Source organism: Pygocentrus nattereri, chromosome 25, assembly GCF_015220715.1.
Source record: "Pygocentrus nattereri isolate fPygNat1 chromosome 25, fPygNat1.pri, whole genome shotgun sequence".
NCBI classification, from domain to species: domain Eukaryota; kingdom Metazoa; phylum Chordata; class Actinopteri; order Characiformes; family Serrasalmidae; genus Pygocentrus; species Pygocentrus nattereri.
The window spans coordinates 22387417-22406381 of NC_051235.1; the positions used below are offsets into that span (position 1 = coordinate 22387417).

An 18965-nucleotide genomic window follows, 5' to 3' on the forward strand; every position below is an offset into this window, starting at 1 on the left:
GGGAGAGAACAAAGCCACTCTCCATGGCAGTTTGTGTGGTGTGTGTTCAGTATGGGCCGTGTGTGTTCAGCGTTGAGCAGGATACTGTGAATTACATGTACCCCTCATTCAGACAGGACCGAAAGCAGCCTTTGAATGAAGAGAGCCAAAGTGTTTCACCTCTACAAACAACTCTACTTGTATCTCATACACGTAGTTTAGCATCTGTGATGTAAACTAAAATAAAAGACAATTGTTCACTATCCATATTCATTGTGTACAGCACTGTGCAAAAATCAGAGACCACCTTCATTTTTATTCAAGTTTGAGTCAAAATGGCTATTAAGTATTTATTTCTCAGCAGAAGAAAAAAAGACAAAAAGTGTATTTAACAGAAAATTACACAGAAGCTTCAACAGCTAAATATCACTTGTTTCATTCTTTGCCTTTAGTGCAAATATGTGGGGTAATTTTTCTACCACCAAAGTTCAGTCTTTGAGGTTGGTTACATTTTCAGATTAATGGCTGTTTTGACTGGAAAATAAATAATTAAAAGGTGGTCTCTGACTTTTACACAGTACTGTAAATCATCAATGTCTTATCAAAACCACAAATGTACAACCGCACATGTTCATTTTTTTATATAAAATCCTTGTTTCTTTTTACATTGTGAGAACACTTCATGATAAACACACCAATGGAAATGCTCCAAAATGATATGAATAAAATCTTGCCTCATTAAAAGTTATGAACGTTTTTACTATTTCAGGGTTTTATGAGTTTTCTTTTAAAGAGTGTGGCTGTAATTACAGAATTACCTCTCCTTTTCCTCTTAGGTTAAAAATGATATCTGAAAATGAGCTTCTAAACTCCAAAATTAATGTGCCACTGTGACAAAGCTAGATATACACTAAAATTGATTAAGTATTAAAAAGACAGAATTATTTAGCACCCAGCGCATAAAGCATGGTTACGCGCGGCCTTAGAGCACTTTTACATTTTTTTTTGCCTTTGCCTTAGTTGTGTGGTGCACTGATAAGAAGAGGCAGTTGTGAAATGTCAGGTCTTCGAGCCGAGACAGCAGGGACAGTTCCCTGAGTGGCCTGGCCCTTGTTAACAGAGCTTGCTCCCAGCCTTGTGCTGGGCTATTGTTCTGTCCGCCTCTTCATTTAGCCATTCTGTTAAGCATGACACATGTATTAACATAAGATGGATCCTGGAGCTATGAGTCCTCTTACCATATGTCTTGTATTACTTTCCAGGGCCCCTGCTCTGCCTTGTGTGCACCAAATGTGTGATAAGAGAAAGAAACAGTAGAGGGCGCTAGACTGCTTGCTCTCCATTGAACTCTGAGACTGTATGAGAAGGCGCCTAAGCTTAAAGTCTGTGTTTGTGCTTTGTTTTCTGACCTTTTACACACAGGAATGGATTTAGATGTCATCTGTTCACTTAAAACCCATGGACGAAGGATTCACAAAAGCAAGCATAACGCGCACAACACAGCAGTATGCTAGGCCAAAAGCTTTTACAGGACACAAAATGTATCTGTTTCTTAAAGACAAGTCTTCCAGTGAGAGAGAAATCAACCAACTCAGAAAACCTTTTCTGATAATGACTCGAGAGGAACTATAAAGTTGATGTGTTAAGTCTCCAGCTCGCAGTGGCAGTTGTTTGGGGAGAAGGAATGGCGTCCTTAAATAATAACATTCCAGGTGGCTTAGTTAATGAAGAGTGAAAATCAAATATGGGGCGTAATCTGTAACTCATTACTGGAACTTTCTTTAAAGGGAAGTCACAAAGAGCAGGCGCCCTTGGGAGAACTGGCGTTAAAAAAAAAAAGAAAGAAAAAAAAAAGAAGGAAAGCTGGCGAACACGATTTATTATCATTATGGTTATGATTATCTTCATTTCCTCTCGGACTCAGCAAATGCGTTGAGACAGCTGTAAAAGCATGACCGCAGCCTATCCTTTTAAGCACTGCCAATCGCCTCACATTCTCAAGAAACATAACAAGCACTCAGTCTTAACGTTTACATGAAATATCTGCAGGTTGGAGGGAGATGACATTGAACACCGTGAGGCCATTGTCAGCGTGAACTTGAGCTCTCGACCCATACAGGGTCTCTTAGCACCATCTAGTGGCCGGAGCGTTGTCTTGCAGCTGGGGGTTATCACAGATGGAGCCCTTTCTCTCAAAGACGAGCCAACGTTTTAGGCTATTTCTCAGAGATTAGGGCAGCACTAGGCTATTAGTGTCTTCAAAAGTGGCTTCACAGAAAAAGATCGTTTAAATGTTGTTTCTGAATCCGCGCAAAGGGTGTTTCAAGTGTGAAATAGTGCCATTAATCACTGGTGTTCCGGTTGTTAGCGAGCCTTTCACATCGCCACGTCTCTTGACATTAGCGCGTGCGGATGGGGAAATGCCTTCATTCTTTGCTTAATCTCCATCAGCAGTTTCTAAAGCCTCAAAACTGCGGCTATTTAAAAAAATATACATCTTGATCTTTGCCAATGACGGTACGGCTGTGTACATAATGCGAAGTGAGGAGGTGTCAGCGTTATTGCTTTTAGGCGCCGTCTAAATGGCGATGTGTTACTCCGTTATTAAGCTGAGGAGCGACTCCTCGTTTCATTTCCATGACGCCCCCCCCCCCCACCTCCTCCCCCCCCCCCACCTCCTCAAACAAAACGCGTGTTTTAATTTTATTTTGTCATTTTCATGGAGGCGTTTTAAAAGAACATGACGTGGAAATGCACTGTGTAGGTTTTATTGCCAAATCGGTTTTTTTCTTCTCCGGGCTTGTACGGAGAATGAAGCAGCTCGTATTACTCACTTCTCACTGCAGTAGAGAATAATTAGAGAAACGGTAAGCATTCCACTGCAAGTCCAACTTCAGCAAATAGCTGCATGCCTCTGCAGTCTTTTGCAACTCATTCTGTTTAGCCAACACACAATCTTGCTTGGAGAAAAAGTCATATTCTAATAACTTTCATGTAAATTGCACAATTTTGCATCAAATATGTTTATTACCTGGGCTTAATGTATGTATGTATGTATATATGTATATATACACACTCAGTGATTTTAACCTAACATCAGAATGGCACTGCAAGTGTGATTATCTCTCTAAGACCTGCCCTATATCTTATACTGCAATTGGTAATATGGGCCTTACTCTGAATCAGCCGGTGCGTTCCGATCCACATTAGCAGTAATATGAGCCGTAGGAAGACACTTAATAATTCATTGTGACTTTGCAGTGTCATGATGATGGATTTGTGTTTGTCTTGTGCCGTTACAGTCACAACCAATGTTTCTCCATTGTCATCAGTGTGTATGTACATTTTGGTACCACTTAAGTGATGCGTTTGTTTGGCACACATGAATCTTCATGACAACTGGTGAAGATCATTTGCAGTTACTACAAATGTAATCAGCAGTTGCTGCAGTTGACAGGTTAAGGATGTGAAGCTGCATAGGCCTCAATCACCTACAGTGATTAAAACCCACTAACATAGGTTTTACAAAGATTCTAACATTCACCCCTGTTTTCTTGTCTGGGATTTGTTCTTAGGTAGAAACAGAATCTATGTGCTTTCAAGATCACAAAGGTGCGAACAATTATGCGGTTTAAGAACATGGCATTCATTTCACGTAAACTTTTTCTTAGGACATTTTCGAGAACAAATTTAAGAAAAAGCTTGGGAAGATATTGATGAATGAGGTCAATTGTGCATTTATTATTTGGAGCTTTGATTGTTGATGTCAGTACAGACTAAAAACCTCATTGTAACAAAATGTTATATTTCATAGTCATTTTCATCTGAAATGTAATGTATGTTAATGTAATTTCTATTGATCTGATTGTCATGAATCTAAATGTAAAGTGCATCCGATGTGTTCATCGTGTGAATAATAAACAGATAAACAAGCATTAATAATAAAAATCGTAAAATCTACAAAATTGGTCTTTTGTGCCTAAACATTTAGGAACTGGACATCAGCTAAACTGAAGTGCCAGTGGTGAGTCACCATAGGACATTCTTTTTAGTCTAAGCTTAACCTTAATCTGGGTCTAGGAAATTGTACCTTGGTGTTACCAAAATCTTCAATGCTGAACTTCAAATAAAGCAAAGCAGTGACAGTAGATTTGGAATGTTCTGTTGTCCTTTGTTTCAGTCCTCGTGTTGAGTGTCTAAGCATTCTCAGTCAGCTTGTGTAAGTGTATCAGTGTGCAAGTGCGAGAGAGCGGGCGTTGGTGTTAATCTGCGTTTGTTCTTTCAACCGTAGTTCATCTGTGGGCGGAGGAGGAAGCTTCCAGAAGGTTTGGCCCTGCTCTTGCCTCCGAGCCTAACCTAACTGACTCTGAGATGCAGGACGCCCCGCTAATCAGAGACTAACGCCCCCACACCCCTCCACCCTCAGGCTGGACTCACTCAACAACCGGACACATGAGCAAGAGGAGGGGGAAGATGTTGATGACGATGAGGAGGAGGACAATGATGATGATGTTGACGATGACAGCTGACGGACAATGTGTTATATATATACAACTCTATGTGTTATATATATATATAACTCTGAAGTTTCAGAAGGATAAAGAGATAAAGTTATGCAGAATGTGGATTGATGCTCCCTGTGCAAGATGCCTTGAGGGGAATGAAGCAAAGCAGGGTGGAAACAAGGATAAAGTGACTTGTGTTTTTATGTCCGTTCAGTTCTACAGTGTGTAGCTGATATATCTTGTGTTTTTCATTTCTTTTTTTATTGTTTCTTTCGCTTCAGATTGTACAGAAACTTTATTCCTTAGAGCGACACATTCCTCGAACCAAAACGACACCCAGAAACCATTTCCAGCCAGTTTCAGACTGGAGATCGGAAAACTGAGCAGACTTTCAGCTTTTCTTTTGGAATTCTCACGGAATTCTCCACCTTTCACACTGCCCAATGAAACAACATAACATGAATGTGACTCCCTTGACAGTCCTACGTGGACCATATCTCCAAGCTTTTGGACCAGTCTTCAAATGGATGTGGAGACTAAGCACACTTGCAGCAGAGTTCCTCTCGAAACCATCTTCTTCGATGCAGCCAGTGCCGCAACGTGTGCCGATGCAGTGCTTTCCGGAGACAGAAAATTGACGCTGTATGGACACATGGTAGCCCCAGACAAAAAAGGGAAGCAATGGTGGACTGTGGTGTTTTCTCCATGACATGGCTACATGAGCTTCTAGCCACGTTTTTATCCTTTTCTTTCTTTCTGTGTCCTCAAACATATCTGGGACATGTGGTCATAGCTGTTCTCTGGGAAAAAGGAGTGAACTGTAGCACTAAACAGGCTGAGAAGTTCTCAAAAACCCAACTGTGGTGAAGAACAGGTCTAGTTGGCAAAAAAAAAAAAACAAAACAAAAAAAATCATTGTGAACCTTGAACTTTGAAAAAAGAACGCAAAACTTTCATCTCAGTCCTTCTTCCTTCAAGGAGGTGTTGAGAATCTATTTGTAATATACTGCCACCAATCAATGTTGCAGAGTGTTACTGACTACTGAAAATGGTTTGATGTATTTACTTGTTAAAAATGATTAAAAAAAAGAAACATAAGCAAGAAACACAAATATTGTCTAGCCTTAGATACAGTCATGCGTTGTTGCATCTACAAAGCTAGCTGTTTTAGATTGTAGGCCTTAGATTGGATTTTTCTTTTCTAGTACTGTACTTTTTGCCTTCGACATTGTAAAGTAAAGATAACATTAAAAAAGAGACTGACAATCTTCTCATGTTGCTGCAAGCATATGCCCATTCAGTATATAACCATGCCTCTTGCAAGCATAGAGAGGCTATTGACTTTTCCCCCCAACACGTATTTTGCACTGTGATAGTATCTAAAAATCCAGTCTATACGGTACACAGCTAACTAAACTAAAATGAAGGTGTGTATGTGTGTGTGTTTGTGCGTCCCTTGACATTGTGAAATGTTTCTCTCCGTTACTTTGTGAACTCTGAGGACCTTGTAAGGTCCCTTTGGGCAGACTGATCTCATCAGTGACGGTCATCTCAAGTTCCATGTTGCTTTGAGGAGAAAAAAAAAAATACAAATGTATTTTCACCACAAAATAACCATGTATAGACATTATGAAAGTGGCAAAGCGGAGAGAACAAATCAAGTCCATTCAGATATCAGTATGGTGTCTTTGTTTCTTAGCTAAATATCAGTGCAAAAATCTTTATTAGTTTTTGCAGTCTTTACTCCATAAAGTTGAAGTTTGGAAAATAAAAGGTGTCTAGTGTATAACAAGTGGAGGAAACAATAAAGGATGTTAAGATGATTGGATATTTATAAACGAGAGGTTCAGTGATCATTGGGATTGGGCAAATATTGACCAATCAGAGATCCCTCAGTGTGGTACAGAGCTGGAACTAAACCACAGCGTGTATCAGTCTGGGTCTTACTGAACTGAACTATTTGAGCATTCCACAACTCTGAACTGTCTTGTGAGCTGTACAATTTTATTTGTTTGCTGTACCCTCATGGCAGATGCTTTGTTTTGTAACTACTGATCTGTACTTATAATAAAAATAAAATGTATTCAAACTATTACACATTGGTGTGAAAAGTGAATTTCATGCATATTTTAATGGCTTATAGGAACATGTGTGAAAAATACTTTTTTGTTTATTGACCAATAAAGAATCTATCCATCTGTCCATTAATCCATCCATCCATCTAGCCATCCATCCACCCATCTACCGTCATATGCACATATCTATCTATCTATCTATCTGCCTGTTGTATGTCTGTCTATGAACACAAACTCAACATACAAACTTTCAGCATCTTGTATTTACATTGTTGTAGGCACCAAATGTCCCCAAGATGACACAAAACTTAACTAAACTAACATTTCACACAAAAAATACAGCTCAAAACACTTCATAATCAAATCAATAAAGAATCAAAACCATGTATGTAAAAAAATAAATATAAAAAATAAAAACAACAAAACAGTTTAGAGGAAGACTGAGCAGCATTTAGCTACAGTAATCAGTGAAGTCAATTGATGCACTGAACAAAGACAGGAATATAGCCCTATGTGTGTATGAGGGAGAGAGAGAGAGAGAGAGAGAGAGAGAGAGAGAGAGAGAGAGAGAGAGAGAGAAAGAGAGAGAGAATGACAGACTGTGAGTTTAAGGTGTAATAGTTGTGTGGATCATGACAGCTCATATTACCCAGGCTGCCCCAGGGCTGGTGTAGTGTTAATACTTAAACCTGTGAAAACCCCAACAGACGCCACTGTTCATCTCCCACTGCAGGCAACAACTCAAACCACACTCTCGTCTTCTCTGCTTTTTTGACTGGCAGTCAGGGATCACCTGTTATGTAGTACTATGCAGTATTTGCTCAGCCAAATGACGTTATGTATATTCTGCTCTTTACATTGGTCACAAAGCAACTTTAGAGAACCATGGGTCATAACAGTAATGAGTAGCTGAGTGTCACCATTTCCCATACCAAGTCCCGCCCCTTTTGTCCCCACCCACCATTTGTGGTTTAGTTGCTGACCAAAGATAAAGAGGCAGTCCTAAATTGGCAGCTTTCCAGCAAAGGGCAAAAATGTTCTTCACTTTTATTGTAAGTTATTGTAAAATCGTTTTATTCTAAGCAATTTTTGGAGCATTTCTATAGATCCATTCATGATGAAATTTTCATTTAATATAAAGGGAAGCTTCTGTGTTCAAATGATATAGAAAATTGAAAATCAAAATATGTATATATATATATATATATATATATATATATATATATATATATATATATATATATATATATATATTTTTTTTTTTTTTTTTGTGAACAATGGCAATGATGTCACAGAGTCCTTAGTCGGGCTCCATCTCTTTGTCTTCTTATCACCAGTCGTCAGTCAACTTTATTTACTTCTAATAGTGCATTCATAACTTACATAGACACAGAGGATGGGTATAAAGCCTGATATTCCATGATAACTAGTTGTATCTCAGGGGTAAGGGGTAACAACAAATAAACACCAGTAATTAAGATGACAAGGGGGCAGGACTAAGGCAAGCCAGGGGAGGAGATAGAAAGGGGTGGAGACTGGCAAGAAAAACTGTGACACTGAAAGCCTCAGTGGCAGGAAAAACTCCCCAAGAGTTTAAAGAAGACTCAAAAGAGGAACTGAGCCGGGTCCTTAAAAAGTCTTTACTAGTTCTTTACTGTAAAAAGCGAGCATTTCTGTACACTTTTTACAGTTATAATACATTTGTAGAGTTCTCTTGCACAAGCCATCATAACAGTAGAGTTTCAGGAAATTATCCTTGTTCTCTTCACTGGAAGACAGTGACGTGCACATTAGATGTTACTGCTGCAGATTTATTTCACTGCAATAAACGTTAATCCTGAAGAAAAATGATGATTCATTTACTCAGGGAGGAAAATAAAGTATGTATTTGCTGTTATTACTGCAGATCTATGGCAGACCTACTGTAATTAACCTTGACCCAGACAAAAAAGTATTAATGAAACAGAAAGTATGGACAGTTTCTCAATAGTGTAGCATAATACTTTAATATTACATTTACACAGATAACATAGCCTTATGAACATTAACACGCAGTGCATTAGAAAGCTTGTGATGGAGTGTTTGATCTCTGCCCTCGATGACTTGCTTTGAGTCATCTGAGCCCATTTTCAATGACCAGACAAGACTAATGCTTCTATGATGTCATTTACTGTATGTAGGTGAAAAGCTCTCAAGGACACCACTCCCTCGCTCCGTCTCTGTCTCGCACAGAGGGATTTACACACTCATCCTGTTTCTGACATGGGCCAATGGCAAAGCATAACTGTCACCCCTGGCACTGGGGCTATTGTGCCAATAACTCGGATTGATAACTGCCTGCTCTCTTACTGAATGCAGGGAAATGATCCTCTCTTCCCTCCTCTCACACACACACCCTCAATCGCAATGTAACAGGTTTGTTTCTTTATAATGTCAAGACATGGGGTTATACAGAACTGTCAAAGACCAGAGTCAAAGACCTCCCTACATTTATTTTACTCCAGTCATGATGCGGATTAAGTTATTCTTTTTTCAGAAATTACTTTCAGAAAAACACATTTAACAGAAATGAAATATGTTATTAAATATGTTATATATTAACAGCGTCAATTCTTTAGAGTTTTTCAAATAAATTTGGTTGTATGTTTCTGCTTCTCACGGTCCAAATAATCCCAATTACAAATGATAAATTCAGACCATAAAACCTCAAATTTCTGTTTTCAAATTTTCTTTTCTGTTATATCTCCTTTTTCTCACTACCGTCTTCCTCCTTATCTTTCCCAGACTCATACACTGTTAGAAATAATGATTCTGTGCAGGTACATTTTTGGTCATCAAGGTACAAACAACGTAAATGTAATCTCAAAGGTACAACAGTAGTTTTATGGTCCAACTGTTTACCTTGAATTAGTTTTTCCCAGGTGAAAAGTACATATTTGCACCTTTTCATAACCTATTTTTTTAAAACAGAGCAATAAAATAAAAAGCTTGGAGATGAGACTGGGTGTTGAATCATCTTCTCACAGTGGATTTTTTCAGATGTGAAGCAAGAGTGAAGCTTGATTTTCTATCTCTGTCTCTCGAGGCTTTAAGTACTGTGAATCTGATGGTGCTGGGTTTGGTGGCCTACCAGGTTGTTAGGAGTCACATTTTCTCTGTATCTTTTTTCCCACTCCTGTTCTACTAATTCATGCCAGTAGATTATCTTATATCTAATATCCTTAGAAATATTTCCTTTAACCATTTATATGTGAATGGCCTTCACCTTATTTATCCAAAGGAAAGCTTTTGGCACTTTTGTGGAGGATACGAATTTTATCTGAACCAAATAGATGGAGCGACGTAGTCCCATTCAAATGTACCTACTTCTTGCATATCAACATGGGTATACGGGGTCCCAACAAGGAGTTAAATGCATTCACACATGTACACACATCACTTCCACTGTGGCTTGTAGGAACGTTTCCCTAACATACGGCCCTATTTTGATGTATTTTCTTACATTCTCTGTGAGTTACTGTGGTCTCGGAGGGAGGAAACCTGATCTCCTTTAGTCTGATGGGATCCATATTTGGGTTAAAACCCTCCATCAGGACCCCGGCGAGGGGAGCCGTCCGAGGTCAACGGCTGACTAATTTTTAAACGGATGAACTACACTAGACCAGATGTAGAAGGGCCTGGTCCCAATAAAACTCACATCCTGAAAAAATGTAACTGTTTCTCTCTCCTCACTCCTCCTTTCCCTCACACTCCCTCCATTCCTCTGCCTCCACACCGTGAGCTGCACCACAAAATACATTTGAGTAACAGTAGAGCCAAATCTGAGCTTTTTGTAATGTCATTAACCTCTGAACCCAATAACCTTCACAGGTTATGACTTTCAATCTTCACTTCTATAACTTTACAATTACAGTCCTTTTGCACTGTACCAATATAAATAAAATAACAATATAAAAATAAGTAAAGTACAATGTGATCAGTGCAAATGTTATTACACATTTTAGATTTTTTGTTTTGACTTTTTTCCAAAATGTAATATTCAGGATTATGACAAAAATGCCATATGTGTGTTCTCTGTAGAGTACTTATGTAGACTTGTGTTGCTCTGTAGACTTATGTTCTCTTACAAAATCGATGAAATGTGTAATTTGGCTGGGGTTTTCAAACATTCAAATGATTTGTATATGACTGTAGATATAGAACTTTTACTTTACATAGACTCCTCAGTCCTAAAAGTCCAAAATGTTATTATACACTTGTATAACTTAATAATTTACAGCTAAAGCTAGTTTACAGTTGTAGTTACTGAATATACAGGCTTGGATTTAATAATCCTGGAATTTTAAGGGTTTAAAATTTAAAAGTGTTCTTCACACTTGCTCATTTCAAATACTAAAAAGGTTCTTTAAGTGACACTTTTTAATCCCACAAACGGGGAAATTTCACCTCCACATTTAACCCATCCGTGAAGTGAAACACCACATACACACTAGTGAGCACACTCACACTAGGGGGCAGTAAGCACACTTGCCCAGAGCAGTGGGCAGCCCAATCCATGGCGCGCGTGAGGAGCAATTGGGAGTTAGGTGTCTTGCTCAAGGACACCTCAGTAATGGACTGTAGACGCTGGGGACTGAACCGGCAACAGGCCACAGGGCCAGTTCCCTAACCTCCAGCCCATGACTGCTTATTTTTCTAGACTTTGAGTTTAAGCGAACCATTTATGAACCATCTACTTTAAAGAACCATCTATGAAAAGGCTTGATAGGAACATAGATAGGTTATTCCACTGCATTGCTCCAAAAAATCTGTTTGCCACCTTTATTTTTAACTATGAGTTTAACTATGAGCTATGAGTTTATGGGTACAAGATTGTACTCGAGTATTGTACTGATGTATTACTTTGGGCTACTCAAGCATTATTGAAATCTCACACACACAGAAATACACACACACACACAAAAAAAGACATTTTCTAAGCCACTTAAACTTCGTGGTCATGGGAAGTGTTGGAGCCTATCCCAGAGTGGTCATTGGGTGGCATTGGGTGGTAACTTTTTATTTATGTACTAAAACATTTGCTTTTTACTTATATACACTTCTTGTTTATTTAATAATTCATTAATATCTACTTTTATATATGTTTAAAGGTAGATGCATTTTTACTTTCACTCACAAACATTTTTGCTTTTAAAACTTTTACTTAACTGTATTTTTTCTGTACTTTCCTCACCTAACTGACATGTATGTTATGTAGTATAGAGAGTGAGGAAGTGAAATGTGGCCTATAAAGTTGAAGTGGATAAGAAAAGATATATAATATGACTGGAGAACGTCCAGGCAACATTAGCTTCAAGTAGACAGAGAGAGAGAGAGAGAGAGAGAGAGAGAGAGAGAGAGAGAGAGAGAGAGAGAGAGAGAGAGGGACAGAGAGAGGAAAGAGAGACAAAAACAGAGATGGTAGAAAGAGGCAGAGAGAGAGAGGGAAGCAGAGAGTCCTTCTGTACCTACAGAAACTGCGTTTAGCCAACAGCAAATGCATTTGAGACTCACAGAAGGCCTAATCGCTCTTGTAGGCCAGGTGGTCGCTCGTTTGTGTGTGCATCTCGACGCTTCCTCTCTGGCTTTAATCTCTGTGTGCTTTTCCTCCCTCTTTCTGTCCTGTTCAGCAGCTTGCACCCATCTTTCACCTCACCTCACTCTCCATTTCGTCCGCTTGCACTGGCGCCATATTGTGCAGCTGTGTGTGTGTGTGTGTATGCTTGTGTGTGCATGCATGCGATTGATGTGTTTAAGATGACTGCGCGGCTGGGTTGCAGTGTGCCAGCACTTGTAACCAGGCAGATGGTGACCTGTGCTTGAACCTGTCTTCACGCTCATTTGTTCAGCTGGCTTTCATTTCACTTGCGTTTGGAGGGCAGGCTCCAACAGGCTGCAATTCACGCACATAGCCACCAGATGGTGATACAGACCAGCTTATCGTGAGCCTGGCCAGGAAATCCATTTCATACTTTTTCTGAGCTCTCGCTTGACTTTCCTTTCTGCTCTGTCTGCAACACAAGGAAACACAAGGTGATAGTTGGCCTACTGCTAAAGGAAAACTCTGATGTCTTTCAGCCTAACCTCTGTCTGATTCATCTGTTGCACTTAGTTAACAAAGAGAATTGTGTTTTTTTCCATACTTATTACTAAATATGGAATGTAAATCCTCAGAATTGTGTCTAGTAAATTTGAATTTGCTCTCTATTTTTATGTATACTTAAAGTCTCTATGAACTTCCAGACATTTTGGAAAAATGGTTTTCTTTGCATTTTGGCCTCCTGTCCACATACTGAAAGTGAAAGATTTTGTAAACGCTTTCAAGATCAAGCTTCTCAAAATTCTCTTTTCAAAAATGCTGACATTATGCCATTAACTTGCTTGTTTATTGCTTTTTTTTATTGCTTTTATTGCTAAGAATTTTTCAAGCCTTCTCTACCTGACCAGGACTGTGTGGCAGTGAAAGTAATGAAAGTAATGTAGCCATGGTAATGTAAACAACCCATGTCAGCAAGCAGGCTTTGTTTCACTTTGTTTTCTGACAGAAATCGAACTTTGAATCTGTGAGACATCTCAAATTCTGGAGGTCTGATGGCCTGCGTGTCAGAGCCTACTGTGTTTATAGACCAGTGTTCTTTGTCACAGTGTTCCTCTTTTACATCAAAATATATGAGGTGTTATCGCCCTCTACTGGGCTCATATGCTAATGAAAGGGCTTTTGAGTTGTTTTTGTATTGTTGTGTGGATGGTGAGATTTTCAAGAATGCAAATAGAGTGGACAAAGATTTTTCTTTGAAAAGAGAAAAAAATAATACACTTTTAAAAATAACTGGATACATGTGGAGAGACTCAATAGTGCACTGTGCGCTGCAGGAAGAGAGGTCATCTATAGAAGTGCACTCTCATCTCTTTTCATTTGAAATCAGCATTCGATCTTATCTGACTCTGCAGTGTTACACACACGCATACGTATACACGTACACAGAAATGGTCATCCATCACCGTCCGAGAGTTCTGGGTGAATACTGGGAATCTACAAACGCACACACATACACTGTGTGTAACCGCATGCATTATCATTGCGTGCACAGGAGCACTGAGAGATCCCTTAGTATTGCCTTTCGCTCACTGTATATGTGAGTGTACGTGAGTGGGGATGTGCTTTTGAGTGTGTGTGTGTGTGTGTGTTTGCTCTCAGGCAGGGGCTTATGAATCGATGATCATGTGGTATAAGGGAGATAGATGGCAGTGAGCTCCATCTTGTCTCCTCTAATTGTAAAATATTAGTTACATTAGAGTGAGTGCAGTGATTAATGGAACTTATTTGGAGGTGGCCCTCTCCTGGTCGGCCCCTTCTAAAGTCCTCTCCACCGACTTCTTCCAAATTGAGTGATTTCACTTACAGCAGACAAATAGGACTCAGACAGAGAGAAAAGTAAGAAGGGGAAGAGATGGTAGAAGAAAGGAAAACAAAGTATGAGAAAGAGCAAAGGAGAACATGCAACACGGATTGAGAGAGTCTGATTTGCTATGTATTATATTTGCCATATTTAATGTCCAATACATCATTATTTTAACATTCAATATCATTTACCATTACATTTTTTTATTAACCACACTGTTAAGTGTTGGAATTGTAAAGCACTGTACTTTTCTTTATTTAATTTCGAGTGAGAACATCCAGTAAAAAATATTTTATCAATGTCTGAAAAATATTTTATCAATGTCCCCATCAGATAAACAGCACTTAAGGCTAGGTAGAAGAACATCAAGCTCCAATCTTGCTTACAATCTGAAAAATCTACAGATGTTGCTATGACCCATAATTAGCAAAAGGGAATGGACAAAAAAGAACAAAATTTGCACTAGTGTCAAAACTAGTCATCTAAGATATGGAGTAAGCTTGCATGATGGATTGATGAGTAATATAGTCATTAGGATTACACAAATGGTGAAAAGCAGAAAGTGCAATCAATTTCTAAAACTGAACTGTGGAAGTGTGGAAGATTTCTCTGAGAAACTAAGAGTTTTCTGCTTTTTCTTGACACTGAAAAAAAGCAACAGTACTGTATATAAATGCAAAATGAATAAAATCTATTACATCATCACAGTCAATGCTAATTTGCAGGTGGTACTCACCTGGACCTTCTAAAGTCCACTCTGCTGATTTCTTCCAAAGTGAGTGATTTTGCTTACAGCAGGCAAACAGAGAAAAATGTTGGAAAAGGAAGAGATACAAGAGGAAAGAAAACAAAGAATTAGAGGAGGATTGTGGAATGTGAGTGGAATAGCAAAGTGAAATGCAGAACACAGATGATAGCAGACAGAATCTGATTTGTTGTGTGTTATATTTCACCTGCTTATTCAAATACATAATTATTTTAACGTTAAATATCATTAACTACATGATTTTATGTTTGTATTTTATTACCACTAAAAATTATGCACTGTGTTGATTCAAAAGTACATCCTTACTGCATTATCACAACTGTAAGTTACTGAAAGGGCAAATTTGTGTTGATGTGATTTTATTCTTGTGAAATTATGTACCCATCTGAGTAAAGGAAAATCAATGTATCACTATTTTAAGTGCACTTTTGACACTTACTCCACACACGTATTTACACACCTGCATTGGGCTAATCTTATAAAACACAATGTTTCCTATAAGGGCAGTGTGGATTCTCCTGCCTGGAAAAAGAATCAGTGTGTCATTGATAGGGGAACTATTACAGCAATGTGAGCAGCTCACGCTGACCTGACCCCAGTCTCTCTCTCTCGCTCTCTCTCTCTCTCTCTCTCTCACACACACACACACACACACACATACACATGAATTCCTCTTCTCACCCGCTCTTATCTTTGTTTATATCTTCATATTTTCCTCCTGTGCCCACTGGAAAGGAGGATGTGTGGACTGGTGTTGTTTGGCCTGTTTTAATTGGCTGAGAGACCTTGAGGAGCACCTGCTATCTGGGGGCACTCTGACTCTCTGACACTCTCTCTCTCTCTCTCTGTCTCTCTCTCTCTGTCTCTCTCTTTCTCTCTGTCAGAGAAACTGAGCAGGACTGTGCTTATTGTGCTTGAGTGTGTGTATATACTGGTTTTTGGACATTTTTAGGAAGTAACAGAGACAAAAAAGGATCACCAACAATGACTTCATCACATGCATTTAAATTTTTTAAAGGGTAAAAAATTTTTAGTGTGTTACTAAAGCTGCTTTTCCATTACCAGCTCAACTTAACTCTGCTTGCCTCTATAGGCTTTCTATTAGGCAAACCTAATACCTGGTACCTGGCACTGTTTTTGGGATCACCTCCATCAAGATTCCAAGTGAGCTGAGTTGATACCAAAAGAATACGTGGAAAATCTGCAGACTACTGGTTTCTTAAATTCTTAACGTTGAACATAAGTTAATTTTAAGAAATTTTATTCCAAGTGATTTTTGACCATTTCTATTAATCCCCATACACAATGGAAATGGCAACTGCCATTTTGCTAACAAATGAAAATGAAGCCCTGTAAGTATTATATAAAATAATTACCTATAACATTAAAAATACGCTAACACTAAAGCTAACCCTAGCCTTAAAATCAGTATAAAAAAAGTTTCAAGTTCAAATGAATCATGAACTTTTTGTAAAAACTTTATCAGTTGGTGGGCTATTGCTACTAACTTGTTGTACTGTGCTATACAGTGGCTAAAAGAATGATAAACACTAACATTACCTTTATTAACTAAAAGGAAAATATTTTGTCCTTTTATGAGTCTCAGTTCTCAGTTCCTCAGATGTCGTATATATAGGTGTTATATATATGCAATCTTTAAGCATAATATTAACCCTACCTATAACTTCAGTAAACAAAGAGAAAAGCTTTTGCCCCATCAATTTTAAGGATTCAAAGCTGTAACTTCTGTAAAAATCTCTTTACAAAGTGGTCATAACAGCAGGTAATTGTAGGTAACTACTGGCTTTCCTACAAAATCAGGATGTATGAACACACACACACTTGCAGACATCCATCATGTATGTGCAGTGATAAGTCAGCAGCAGAATGTGCAGCTTTGAGCTCTGCTGGGATGGACAAGGCAGAAGCAGTGCTGAAGATGAGTGCTCATGAACTCTACATCCCTAGGCCACACACACACACACACACACACACACACACACACGCACACACACACACACACACACACACACACACACACACACACACACACACACATATGTCCTGTCGAGTTTGGCTGACACACAACTCTCATCATATGATGAATATACTACTCTTTACCCATGAGCCCCTGGAACTCTTGGCCAATCATAAAGCTGGATTGTGGTCCATTGTGGAGGCTCTTGATTTGACTTCTTCAGCTGAAGATGTGCTGATGTGCTGACTAAAACTTTTCCCATAAAAGACTTTGATGTCTTCAGCATGCTGTAACAAGCACAGTGATCAAGACAGAGTATGAAGCAAGTTGACTAACACAGGCTTATAAAATGTCATTGTATGGCACATTGACATTATTCATCTATACTACTTTAAGAAGTGTACAGGCTTTGAAACGCTTATTACATTTGGTTTAATTATCTCTCACTTATAGCTCAACAAGCAACAAGCATGTACATATTGTTGAAAGTGCATATCCTAAGCTTACAATAGATAACGTGTTTGTGGTGAGGTTATAGGTTTGCATACAGTTTTGCTTTGCAAAACACAAAGCATATTTTATATTTTTGCCATGATTTGTCATTTTAAGGCCTTGACAAAATGAAAAAAAAACTCATTAAATACAGGTTTAAAGGAAAGAGATTTCATGATTTGACTCTGTAATTAATGCAATGATGCAACTACATATACAATAATGGTGTAAATGAAATGTACAGAAAGATGTCAACAATAACTTGTGTACTCAAAATTGAGAAAAATGCAACCTAGAGAGAGACACACAGAGATAAAGCCTAATGAAAGTGTGAGAGAACAGCAGAGAGAAAAGAACAGAGTGAGAGAATACCGAGGAGAGACTATTTCTGAGCTGTTGTTAACAGGTCCTTCTGGTGCAGCAATTAATGATCTAGTTCAGTATTTAGCATGGGACCTGGGTCCCCAGTGAGGCTTTTGGAGATTTTCTTTTGATACAACAATTCCTCCCCTCCCTCTCTGGGTGTATTCCTATGAGTTATTTGTGTGTTGGTTTTCTAGTTAACCAGCGAGCGAGACCACTTCACCAATTCCCCAATCCACAGCCCAGTTTTCATGAGAGCAGCGTTCAGCACAAAAGCTCCTAATAAAGAAATGAAATCAAAATAAAAGGAAATAAATTCCCAGCGGTAGCGAGGATGCTGGATGAGGATTTTTCATAAATCAACAGATCCTCATGCAGTCTTAGCTTTGCTCTTAAGAAAATCCTTAGTGATTGATATGGAAGGCAGAAACACTAATTAACACATTAACAACTGAAGGTTTGATCCTTCATCTTTCAGTCAGGTATATTATGGAATCTTTTTAAAGAAGAGATAGATAGATAGATAGATAGATAGATAGATAGATAGATAGATAGATAGATAGATAGATAGACAGACAGACAGACAGACAGACAGACAGACAGACAGATTTCCCTGAAATATCTAGAAAACAAAGAATGCTGTTTCAGATACATACATAGATAGATGTTTTGTTATATCTGAATAATTACATTTCTAAAAATATATATTTTGTAATAATGGTGATAATGACATCATAAAATGTTAGAAAGTTGTGAAAATTGTATGAGCTTCACACTATAAACTCACAGTGCATTTGAATGGCATTGACAGTGAATGGAACTGCATTAAGGCCACTGTAGCTGTGCACTGGTTACAGTTTATTGACTGTTACAGGGGGGTCAGATTTGGAGGAGTGTAATGTTCGGCTTTAGCATGGTACCTTCCTCAGCAGGGTTTTGGGAGCAGGTGGGGAGAGATAGTGCGTGGCGCTGGAGCGTTGCGGGGGATTTGGATGTTTGGACGGCACTCTTTGCTGAGTAATCTCCCAGCCTTTATAACACACAGGTTATTATTGGCCGACAGATGGTGCATCACATTTTACTGCTCACACCTTCTGTGGCTCGTGCTCTCCCCAGACACTCTCTCGCTCTCTCTGTTTTTCTCTCTCTTTTCACTCACTTCAGAGAGAGGAGGGCGACACACATACATATACACACAGAGGAAAAGCGTGCAGTCACACATATACTTGGGTGAGAATAAAAACTCACAAAGAGAAATTAGCTTTTTTACAGGGAGAAGTTTCTGCTATTTATTTATTTCATTGTCTGTTTGTTTGTTTATTACAGAAACTTCCCACAAGGGCACATATATGCACCGTATTGTCT

General features: G+C 38.7%; 1 protein-coding gene across 7 annotated transcripts in view; it reads left to right on the forward strand.

The window, feature by feature from the left end:
* The window catches only part of znf536 (zinc finger protein 536), a 252111-nt gene that overhangs the window by 220634 nt on the left and 12512 nt on the right, over positions 1 to 18965 (forward strand). Inside the window, exon 7 of one of the 7 annotated variants that reach the window (XM_017703627.2) lies at positions 4271 to 6579. The exons of the other annotated variants lie outside the window; for them this stretch is intronic. Coding sequence (XP_017559116.1) covers positions 4271 to 4380 — 110 coding nt within the window. The 3' untranslated portion in view covers positions 4381 to 6579. Of the gene's footprint in view, positions 1 to 4270; positions 6580 to 18965 lie in introns of those variants that run through there. 7 annotated transcript variants of the gene reach the window in all.